Genomic DNA, 12,305 nt, shown 5'->3' with positions numbered 1-12,305 from the left:
ATTCTTTTTCTCTTTATCTTATATTTTCTATTATTTTTTTTTGTCTAAAGCACCCACTTTACCTAGAATATTATTTTATTCACTCTTCTTAAGTAACTTGTTCAATCTTAATTTATGTGTTCACAAAGAACTCATTAATTCATCAAATTAAAAAGTAAATAAATCTTTTGATTCTTTAATTATAGCAATAACATGATCAAATTTTAGAGTTGAGCTTCATAAAATTTTTAAAATAATAGTATTATTATGAATATGTTCACAATAAGATTTTTTTATTAATAATTACAAGCACTCTAGAAAAAAAAATCTAATATCAATTTATTACCTCAAAAAAATACATTTATAAACTTACAAAGAAAGGTTTAAAGTTGTATCATAATCACCTTCAATAAGCCTTAAGATTCATTTTGAAGTATTAACAAAGTTTTCTTGAGGTAGTAGTTGCTAGAATTATTGAGAATATCATCTCATGTACAGTTTGTTAAATAAAAAATAATATCTTTGAATTCTTTTTTTTATTCTCTCTCAGTATAGTTTCATCATTTTGATCAATTGATAATAAAGTTTTCATCTTAATACTTCAAAATTCATAATATTTATTAACGAAGATAAATATACGATGTTGACACATAGAATTATCATTAGATGTCATAATATTTTTAAATATCTAATTTAGATTGAACTTGACTCTAATACCATAAATATTGAGGATGAAGGAGTAAGACAACTTAAAACAAAAAACTACAATACAATTAAGAAAAAATACTTCCAAATAAAAAAAGAGAGTACCAAGAGGTAAAATATACAAATACTTGCAAACAAATTGACAAGTACTTTTTTGTTCTGTGAACTAATATTTTATTCATAAAACTCATGATAACTACTTCACCATTATCTCACCCATGATTAAGGTAAGCATAAAAATAATATAACAATAACTTTTTAGATTATGAAACACTAAGTAAAACTAATTAGAACATAAATAGAACTAGCTAAGTAACTATATTTATGAATTAAGTAACTATACTTGGATAACTAGCCATGAACAAAGATTAAAAGTGCATACAAGTAGGAAACAAAGAACATACACTTGGGAATCTTTTTAGGCCAGCTTTAATAACTTCAAAGCATATATTGCCATAGTTCTCCTGTTTAATCTCTTTAAAGTCACAGTTTTCTCTGATATGCCAAAAGAGTTTAATGGAGACAGACGTATGGTGGCTGATGACATAGACCAATCGACCATCATTGACCAATTAAATTCCTGTGCCATACCTGGCAAGGGAGCGACACTAATGTTCTGAACTTACACAGAAGCCCCCTACTCTGTCAGACTAATTATATATTATTTCTATAATTAATTTTTCTTAGTATCTCCATCTTTATAATTTTAACAGTTATATTAAAATATTTATATTTTATAAAAATAAAAATATTTAATTCTATTATTTTTATTATTTTATTTTTAATCTTATATAAATTATTTTTAAAATTTTGTATAAAATTCTATAAAATTATCCTTTTAATTACAAAGATAATATGTAATTCTTTTGGTGGCCTTTTTACCATAGAAACCACTAAAGGCGACGCCTTTGGCAATATAAAGCGCTAAAGGTGACGCCTTTCCGTGGAGTGTGAGCATGGCCGGCGCTACCACCCCTTCCTCGGGCGTTTGGAAGTTGTACCGGCCGTATTGGAAGCGGACGAATTTGCTGCAACTCGGCGTCGTCGCCCTCCTCTGTTCCGCCTCTTACTTCCTCGGAATCTGCCATCACGGAGGGGATTCCGCCTCCTTCAACTCCACCGTTCTCAGCGCCGTCTCTTGCGACCGGAACCCCCCTGCCACGACAATAACTGTTGGCGCCGGGACGCTGGACTTCGCCGTCCACCACGGGGCGGACCAGTCGTCGACAGGGTTTCCGGTTGTCCGGGAATTTCCGGCGTGCGACGTCAAATACTCGGAGTACACGCCGTGCGAGGACCGGACCCGGTCGTTGCGGTTCGACCGGAAGCGACTCATCTACCGGGAGCGGCACTGCCCGGAGAAAGGAGAGCTCCTCAAGTGCCTGATCCCGGCGCCGCCCGGGTACAAGAGCCCCTTCCCATGGCCAGCGAGCCGGGATACGGCGTGGTTCGCCAACGTGCCGCACAAGGAGCTCACAGTGGGGAAGGCGGGACAGAATTGGATCCGCGTCGACGGGGACAAGTTCCGATTCCCGGGTGGCGGTACCATGTTCCCCAACGGCGCCGACACCTACATCGATGACATCGACCAGCTTGTTTCTCTAAGTGATGGGTCGATCCGGACGGCCGTCGACACCGGCTGCGGGGTGAGTGGTTCCTTCTTTGTTCTTCTTTCCCCTGTTCCTGTTGACCCTACTTGCTTTTCCGTGCTTAATGACGGCGGTCAATGGGGTTCCGGGCAAAAAATTCGATTTTGGAAAGTACTAAGATTGGATTCTTCCCCCTTTGATCTGCTGAAATTCCCGGCGTCGGTTCAAATTAGGTTTCCCTGTTGATGGAACAGGGTCGATTGACAACACGAATTTTTCCTTCTTTCTACGACAAATCGTCAGAAAAATCTGGATTAGCCTGATAGATTCTGGTCAAAGTCAACGCTCTTTTGACCATGAACCTGCATGTCGGAGAAAACTCGAGTGAATTCTTGGATTCGTTGACTATCTTTCTCTCACAAATCGGTGAATGCTTCGATCCCTCTGATTGGATGCAGGTGGCGAGCTGGGGAGCTTACCTTCTCTCTCGGAATGTCCTAACCATGTCGTTCGCGCCGAAGGACTCGCACGAGGCGCAAGTCCAATTCGCGCTCGAGCGTGGCGTCCCTGCCATGATCGGCGTGCTTGCATCCATCCGCCTCCCCTACCCGTCGAGGGCCTTCGACATGGCCCATTGCTCAAGGTGCCTCATTCAGTGGCACCTCTATGGTACTTCTCTGCTTCTGTCGCTTCTGGTTCATCTTCTTGTATCACCTCCTCTCCCGTCTTACTCTGTCATGTTCTTGTGAAAAGATGGGCAGTACTTGATGGAGATCGACCGCATTCTCAGGCCCGGTGGCTATTGGATTCTCTCCGGGCCACCGATCAACTGGAAGCAGCACTGGAAGGGTTGGAACAGAACAGAGGAGGATTTAAGCGAGGTGCAGTCTGCCATTGAAGCTGTTGCCAGGAGCCTCTGCTGGAACAAACTGAAGGAGAAAGGAGACATTGCGATCTGGCAGAAGCCTGTCAATCACATCAGCTGCAAAGCCAATCGCAAGATCATTCGATCGCCTCAGTTCTGCCAATCGCAAGATCCAGACTCCGCTTGGTATGCGCTTCTACGTAGCACCTGCACTACCCGCCTGACAAAAGGATCATCTTTTCCTGTAATGATCTGCTAGAAATCTCGAATCAGGTACACAAAAATGGAGACTTGCATCGTCCCTCTGCCTAAGGTGGCCAGTCCCGAAGAGACTGCCGGTGGGGCACCGAAGAGGTGGCCCGAGAGACTTACGGCGGTGCCGCCACGGATCGCTAGTGGAAGCGTTGTTGGAGTCACAGCGGAGATGTTCTTGCAAGACACCGAGCTGTGGAAGAAGAGGGTTGGATACTACAAGAAGGTGATCGGCCGACTGGGTCAGGCGGGCAGATACCGCAACCTGCTCGACATGAACGCTAATTTTGGTGGCTTTGCTGCCGCCCTGATCGATGATCCTCTCTGGGTGATGAACATCGTCCCAACAACTTCTCAAGTTAACACCCTGGGAGTCATCTATGAGCGTGGGCTAATCGGAACCTATCAGGACTGGTGAGTGACTCACTCCACAGATCTGCTGGTGCTGCTACCACCACCACCACTGTTTCTGCTTCTCTGTCCTCACAGTGCCATTCGTTGCAGGTGCGAGGCAATGTCTACGTATCCAAGGACTTACGATCTCCTCCATGCCGACTCGGTGTTCAATCTTTACAAGGACAGGTAAGAAGGATCGATTCTGCTTCTGCGTCGAGATCATGTAGCTCATGTTGGTGCATTATTAATTCTGCTAATCCAGATGCGAAATGGAGGACATTCTGCTGGAGATGGATAGGATCTTGAGACCCGAGGGCACGGTGATCATCAGAGATGATGTCGACATCTTGGTCAAGATCAAGAGCATTGCAGATGGAATGAGATGGAACAGTCGGATCGCAGACCATGAAGATGGCCCTCTGCAGAGGGAGAAGCTCCTTTTGGTGGTGAAGACCTACTGGACTGCTCCGGGACCAGACCGGCAATAGGTTGCGGGTTGCAGAAGATAACTTGAGATCTAACTCTTTGATTTCACAGCTTGTTTTATCTTATTGTGGTAGTTCATTCAATTCATAACCGGACCTGAGCTGCGTCAGTCTCGTATCACCTCTGACAGAGATGATAGAAGAAGAAGAGATAGTATAGGAACCAAGTCCTACACCAGCAGCAATTCTTACCTAAAATGAGATGGTCGAAGACAATTCTTCTATTACTGATCAGCATATAATAATAATAATAATAATAATAATAATAATAATAATAATAATGACAAATATTCTTGCTGAATCTTTTTGACTGATATTATCCAACATCTTTAGTCTATCAAAAGTGAACAACAATTTAATTGATATTATTATTATTATTATTATTATTAAATTGTGTTTAAGTATTTTGAACTCGTAAATTTATCCTGATTCGATCTGATAGAATAATTAATCCATTCTCATTGAATCTGAACTCCTGATTAAAATAATTAAATCTAAATGAATGATACTATGCTTCTCAAACATTAATATAGCTCATAATAAAAATGAAATCTTAATATGACGTATGTACTTAATCTTTCATCATATTTTGACATTAAATCAACTCTAATAATAATTATTAAGAGGTAATTGTTCCATTAATTTATTAAATTTAAACTATATATATATATATATATATATATATATATATATATATATATATATATATATATATATATATATATATATATAGTTTGTTCAGTTTGTTTTAAAATCGTGCGTTACATTTCATTCAGTTTGTTCGACTCAAGTCCGATCGACTCGGCCGGAAGCCCACCGAAGGCCCGAAAGCCTGTGTTTTTTGGGGCAGCAGTCGCGGGTCGCCGGCCAAGTTCCTCCAAGGTCTCCGATCCTCTCTTGTAAACGGTTTCGTAATCGCTTATCGCCGTTTCCGTGCTCTTCTTCTTATTAGTCGTCGATGTGGTTCTAATTCCTTTTGATATGGAGCAGAGAGGGAGAAGGCCCACAGGAACCCGCAAGGTGGCCATTCAACTGGATTGAGTGCGCCAACCCTCCAGCTTGCCGCCTCTGCCTTTCGCAACCTCGTCGACGACTCCTTTGATCCCGTCGAACACCGGGCCGGACGGTGGTTGATTGATGCTTTGGGTATTCATGGTCGAGCATGAGCTTGCATTACTTGTCTATCACTGAGTTCACTCACTCTTTTCTACATTTGTACGTTTCTTTCTGCTAGGAGAGATGTTAATGAGCTGTGTTTATCTTATTTCAGTTTGGTCCGACCGAAACAAATGTTCCAAATACATGATTCTACCAACCAATTGATGGTTACTGATATCAGCTTATGATGTCTATCTGAGATTGAATTGCTTTAGTTGTTTAATCTGTAATGTGCATCATTACTAGTATGGTCCTGTCTTTTGTTAAGATGTATATATGCTGATTCATGGACGTAAATTCTGTGGCTTTACTCTGAATGCATGGAGTTGCTATTTAGCTCCAAACTCTCTCTTCCTCTTTCATATGTATACATGTCTATGCATGTGTTTATTGACTAGAAAAGGTTAAAGGCTTGGTGAAATCCTAATTGTTTATGAGGATTACTTGTTTTATGGACTTGACCTTCAAATTAGTTTGATATCATGAAATGGAGAATAAGGGAGGCAAGATACATACTTTAGGACATATGACATGCTGCAAAAATCAAGCTTATTGATCAGTCAACTTGAAGGTGACTGATGGCATCAAATGATGCTTTGGAACAAGGTCCACTGTACCGAAGTGTACCGCCCATACCAGGCGGTACGTATCGGTTCGACAGGTTATTGGTATGCGGACCGTCCGGTATCGTTACAGTGCTACAGTACTATACTGTAGCACTGCTACAGTATGAAAAAAATAAAAAATTATTCGGTATGCCTTGATGTACCGCCCTGTAACGGACAAACTTCTAAACAAGATGTTGGATGTAATGCTTATGTCTGTCCGTTGTCTTTTGGCATGTTCATGCCTTGTACAGAATGTAAAGGGGCGGCCGAAGGCTTAATAGTCCCATTTTAGTTGGGTTGGTGGCCTCTTTAGGCTTGTAAATAAAGGTTGTGTCATGTGGACACGTTCGTGAGCTTTTCGGTCTGTAATGGACCATTTTACCCTTTGTTGTGCCATTGTTCAGAGCTTGTAAAGTCTGTTTGTAATTTGCATTGTCTATGAAGTGTTTTTCGGACATGTTTGCTTGTGGATCTCGATTGAGGCGTTCTCTTCAACCCGTTCTCTCTTTTGTTGGTCCTAAGGGACAATGGGAGGCTTCGGGGAGGCTGACCTTTGCGGACGGACACGCGAGGGTGCCGCACGCCTTAGGCAAAACCAGCTAAGGTCGTGACATTATGGTATCAGAGCGGGACAAGCACTCATAGAAACACTTGACATGCAAACGTGGGGGACCTAGCGGGGCTGCGTTGAGGGCAGTCAGCACACGCGCGACCGTTTTAGGGAAAACGGGCATGGAGATGTAGGGAAAAGAGTCGCTCAGAGGAGCGAGCATCTGAGATTGGCATTCAGAGGAATGGCCAACCCTTCGCGCAAGAGGCACCACGAGAACAGGCAAGCTTGGAAGAATTTGGAGCGCACAAAGGTTGGGATGGCTGAGTTTGAGCTACGGCTCAACGTTGACAACTTTACTTGATGGTGCTCAAGGCAAGCGAGGCGCTTGGCAAAGGACGAGACCATGCAAAGTGGAATGAGTTGCTCAGCGACCGAAAGAGTTGTGCAAAGCTCACAGAGGTGAGGGGAATTGCTAACTCGAAGAATTCGGTACTCATGCATGGGCTTGTATGCGAACGATGGATTGTTCGTGGCCATCCCAAGGCGGTCGAGACTCGGCGCCATGGAGCATTGAAACTTTCTCTTCGACATGCGAAGGATACGTCCGGAGGAGGCTGAAGTGTGCAACGAGTTCAGCATGATGCTAGGCCTTGAGGGGTGCAGCGGTGGCTGTATTGACGTGGAGGCGCAATCTAGCAAGTGCGTTTGCAAGAGGCAGAACAATGCACAGTTTGTTCAGCAGATCGGAGTAGTCCAAGGGGATGGTGGTCTCCGAAACGAAGAGAGATATTGCTCCAACGGGATAGTTATCCAGGAGGGATAAGTCTCGGCACTCCAGAGGGAGAATCATGTGAGACGGACTTCACATGTTGAGGAGGAGTACCTCAACAAAACAACAACTCCACGAAGCTCGATGGACTGAGCAAGCGGCGAGGAGTCGTCGCATGATCTCGCTTGAGAGAATGCATTGGTGGATGCATTGCGAGATCAAGTGGGGGAGCGACCCAAAGCAACTCAAATGGAGGCACACTTGGAGTCGATATGGAGATCGGACTCAAGGGAGGGCTGACCCGTGGAATGGTGGGCGCGAGGGCCACCATCGACTCAATGCAAAAACGAGGAACGGAGCAACTTGGGTATAACTTGGCGAAGTACCCAAGCCGCATGAAGGGAGCCAGCATAGAAGTTGGAACATGGAGCAGAGGCACAGTGCTTTCCCTAGACAGAGGTCAAGGACATGAACTCTTGCAGAGGCAGGAGTAGAATCATGCTGTTCCATGGGTCCTTCATTTTGACAGAGCGGACTCATCTTGCATGGTGCCAAAGACGAAGGGAGCTTCGGGGCACATGCACCTTATCTCGGAGGAGCATTTGATGGAGGAACTAAGGCGACTCAATTTGAGGAGGCGAAGTTGAGTTCAGAAGGCCTTAGCACGGGGCAAGAGGACGCAGAGGCGGGTACTCTTGAAGAATATGCCACAGTGTTGCCATTCGAGTTGCTATGAAGGAAGCAGTGCGCAGCGGAGATTGTGCTGGTAGGGGCAGAGGCCCAGGATCCAAGCAATGGTGCACAAATTACAGTGAAGTTGGTGGACTTCGGGAGCTACTAGGCGACGGACTGTCCTAGAGCGGTGCTTCATCTAGGTGTGACCCAAGAGTGGGTGGATGAAGGTCGATTGCCAAAGGAGCGAACAAAATCGAAGGTGGAGGAGACCCTGCGATGTATTGGCAGAGGCCACACATGGAGGGTTCACAATTCGAGTTTATTCCACAAGGATCAGAATGCAATGAAGATGTCACCAGGAGGCGACATGGTGCAGCGGATCGTGGTGGAACAGTTCGTGGCAATGCGACACACACGACATAGTCCCGTGAGGGATGAGATCATATGGAGGTATGATCGGGAGCTACTGGGAGCTCCGCTTTGGTGAACAACACGACGGCAAGAAGGGCTATGGATTCAAGGAGTGAAGGCCATGGTACCGCAGAGGCGGGTCTTCCGGGCGTGCACCGAATTTTGCATCGGATGAAAACCTTGGTCATCAGCATATGGGGGCTGGGTTCCACCAAGGGAAAAGTTCGAATGCAAGTACCAGTGAGTCCCATGAGAGGGACTTGATCATGCAGAGGTATGATCGAAGCAGCTGGAGAGTTGGACTGCTCCAGAGCTCATATTCGCTTAAGGGAGCCCGACAAGTCAGAGGACAAGGTCGAGTAAGCGAACGTTGCTACCAAGGAAGCTAAGGAGAACAGAATCGGTGCTAACTCTACAATGTGATGGCAGAGGCCATGCTTGGGAGTTGCAGTCTGTCTTTCCATCGACCAAACGGACTGCTTGGAGAACACAGTGGTGTTGAAGCAGGGGGTCGAAAGGGGCGAGGAAGCGACGACGAGTCCAGATGGACTTAGCTACCCAAAATCAAGCATCAGTCAGAATGGAGGTGGACTCAGAGGAGTGCCACAGAGACATTTCTACTGATCATGCAGAAAAGGGATACAGAGGCGAGGCGACGGATAGTAGGGCCATGGGCATACCAGCGCCATGGTACCGCAGAGGCGGGACTTCCGTGCAAGTCATTGATCCCTTGCTCTCACGGAGGGAGAGCGCTTGGTCGTGAAAGGGGCCGAGGAGGTGGAGCATGCAGAGGCAATCTCCAAGTACCGAGACAAGGCTGAAGGGCAGAGGCCAAGAAACTTCGTAAGACCGGTGTCAACAAGTTTCTCATCAAGATAGCCGTAAGTGAAGGACTTCGGGTCATGCAAGAGTGCACGACCAAGGAACGAAGCAAGCAGTACGCGGTGCTGTACCTTTGCTACTCAGTGGAGTAGGTGGCAGGGTTGATGGAGAAGACGGTACAATCCCAGAGGCGACCTCATCTATCAGAGAATTACTCCAAGTTGGGGTGAAAACTTCCTGCATTCCAGAAGTTCAATGGCATTGAGAAGGTGAATCACAGTAGCTAACTCAACGCAAGGAGTGCAAACACTTCAAGTGCTTCAGGAGTGTGAGCAAAGAGCAGGCGAAGGCCAGTAACCAGCTCGATGCATGAAGTACAACCTCGAGGAGGCGGGCGAAGTCAAGTAACCTTTGCCTTCTCAACTCTTAAGAGAATGGGCGAAACCGAGTACCCCAGTTCTCTTATCTATCCAGCAGAGGAGCTCTGCACAAGTTCAAAGACCCTTCGAAGATAATGGAAGACAATAGTTGTCAAATCCTCACCAACGGTGATCAGTGCTACTGAGAGTAGATTGTCCGCTTCATTTCCCAACGAAATGCCAATCGAAAGCGGAAGTGATGCGAACCTACTTGGATGTGACAACTAACTGAAAGAAGAGTCAATGAGCAGATTTTGTGGAGGAAGGACCCAAAACTTCTGAAGTTTGCGAGGCGATGCTCGTTAAAGCTCCAACAAGCATCCACCCAGTTCAAGCAGCATGTGGAAATTTTGAGAGACTGGCACAGAAAAGATGGTCTTTTCCTTCATTTGGTGGATCCGCAAGAATCGACAAGGATCAACACAACTCAGCCAACCCCACACCAGAGTCAGAGTCATTGGCGAGTTGAAGCAGCATGGCGGATCAAAGGTTCGACTACTCAGAAACAGCAGCGGAGAGCAGCTGGGAGCCAGGAGGCGCATTGCAGCTGGAGCGAAAGATTGAAGACTCAGCAAAGGCGAAGAGTTGCAGTGTTCACAAAGGCTTCGACGAGGACGTCGAAGGGATAAGTGGGGGAGAATGTAACGGACAAACTTCTAAACAAGATGTTGGATGTAATGCTTATGTCTGTCCGTTGTCTTTTGGCATGTTCATGCCTTGTACAGAATGTAAAGGGGCGGCCGAAGGCTTAATAGTCTCATTTTAGTTGGGTTGGTGGCCTCTTTAGGCTTGTAAATAAAGGTTGTGTCATGTGGACACGTTCGTGAGCTTTTCGGTCTGTAATGGACCATTTTACCCTTTGTTGTGCCACTGTTCAGAGCTTGTAAAGTCTGTTTGTAATTTGCATTGTCTATGAAGTGTTTTTCGGACATGTTTGCTTGTGGATTCCGATTGAGGCGTTCTCTTCAACCCGTTCTCTCTTTTGTTGGTCCTAAGGGACAATGGGAGGCTTCGGGGAGGCTGACCTTTGCGGACGGACACGCGAGGGTGCCGCACGCCTTAGGCAAAACCAGCTAAGGTCGTGACAGCCCGGTACACCGGTACCATACCGTACCAAGTCCGGATCGAAACGCTGGTACGATATGGTACAACGAACCTTGCTTTGGAGGACCTTTGTTTAGGTTTACTCCCTAGACGTGAGCAAAACAATGTGTCAAGTTTATAAATGAGTACTGCCAAAATGTGATCCCTCTATGCTGGGTGTCAGTTTTCCTCTAAGGGAAATTCTTCTGTAATCACTTTTAAGCTACTCCTTCAGATCAAGACAATCATTGGACTCACCCATATCAAAATTTCCTAGTAGGATTTCTTTTCATCGATTCAAAGCAGCAACACAGATTTTGGAACAATTTACATGCCCATTACTTCTTTTCCATGAGGATAAGAATACTTCTTTTTCATGAGCAGGACAGAGAGCATATTTATCATATAATGAGAACCATTTCATCTGAGTATGTACTTCGTTATCCACATTTCTAGAGATTATGTTGAACTTTCGTATCTAACTCATTCTTGACTCTTGAAGTAGCCATATATCATGGCATTATGACTGCCAAAGCTATAAAAAAATATTTAGGAATTACCTCAAGCCACATAACATTTTAATGATTCTTTGTTGCCAGTACCAAATCATCAAATCATCCCTGCTTCTAATACAAAGTATCATTTTCTTCCCGTAGTTGCCTGAAAATTCTTGATAATTTGATGTTGCAGCGAATATGATATTTATACTCATAATACTGCTATTGTATTTTCCCAGATGATTAATTTCCAACAGAAGCTGATGAAGGGAGCCCATTTTAGTCCTCGATGCCTCTTATATTGCATAAACCAACATGCACTTGTGAAGATGAAGACTAGGAGGAAGAAGAACAAAACCATGCTGATCATTTAGATCAGTATAGAGGGGAAGGCAAATTAAAATTGATATGAGCGCATGGTAGTCACAGAAACTAAGAATCAGACTCTTCATCTCCAGGCTCTCTGGTCTCCTTGGGATGACCTTTGTCCATTTTAAACATCATACATACTTCTTGGGAGTCCTCATTCTTTTCTGTTGTAACTTCTAGCTATTACCTTGTACACAGATACTGTATGAATAGTCTCTTATTAATTAAGAAAGGAAGAATTCCTAGCTTTCTTTAGTTATACAAAGTGTTGGAAAATCATCATTGCTCTCACATAAAGAGGGGAATGGCAATTCATTGTTATTTTCTGAGCTTTGATGTTTTTTTGCTTCTTTCAGTCTCATTTTCTTCTAAATTATGCATCCTATTTATTGTACTGGATTCCTAGGATTAAATTGGGTTATGGTGTTCCTGATCTTCATATTAAATCTAGGAACTTCATTCACTGATTTCTGAAATGGGTGCTCTATGAAAAGAGATTTGACTTTGTAAGCCTTCTGAATAATGCAACTGCAATGACAAATCCACTGAGTCTCAGAAATCTCCTTCGAGGTAGAAATAGAGTACACTCTGAATTAGATGCATTCTCTTTTATCATCACATGGCGTTGGAAGCTTGTACTGTTTTCGTCTCTGTTTCAGGAGTATCTAAT

General features: G+C 44.2%; 1 protein-coding gene across 1 annotated transcript; it reads left to right on the top strand.

Moving 5' to 3' along the window:
* The first annotated feature begins 1,640 nt into the window (after positions 1-1,640).
* LOC103983815 (probable methyltransferase PMT15) lies at positions 1,641-4,395 on the top strand. Its single transcript, XM_018826508.2, has 6 exons — positions 1,641-2,330; positions 2,732-2,942; positions 3,027-3,324; positions 3,412-3,804; positions 3,895-3,972; positions 4,049-4,395. The coding sequence occupies exons 1-6, from the start codon at positions 1,641-1,643 to the stop codon at positions 4,272-4,274; spliced, it is 1,896 nt and encodes a 631-aa protein (XP_018682053.2). The 3' UTR covers positions 4,275-4,395.
* Positions 4,396-12,305: the final 7,910 nt, after the last annotated feature.

This window comes from Musa acuminata, chromosome BXJ2-5, assembly GCF_036884655.1.
Source record: "Musa acuminata AAA Group cultivar baxijiao chromosome BXJ2-5, Cavendish_Baxijiao_AAA, whole genome shotgun sequence".
Lineage (NCBI taxonomy): Eukaryota > Viridiplantae > Streptophyta > Magnoliopsida > Zingiberales > Musaceae > Musa > Musa acuminata.
Note: the sequence above shows the minus strand (reverse complement) of the source record. Positions and strands in the feature narration are given on the sequence as shown.

Bases quoted from the DNA above. Each gene is read 5' to 3' on its own strand.
- LOC103983815 (XM_018826508.2), top strand. From the start codon at position 1,641: ATGGCCGGCGCTACCACCCCTTCCTCGGGCGTTTGGAAGTTGTACCGG. The intron at 3,325-3,411 runs GTATGCGCTTCT...ATCTCGAATCAG, and splicing joins CAAGATCCAGACTCCGCTTG to GTACACAAAAATGGAGACTT. The intron at 3,805-3,894 runs GTGAGTGACTCA...CATTCGTTGCAG, and splicing joins ATCGGAACCTATCAGGACTG to GTGCGAGGCAATGTCTACGT.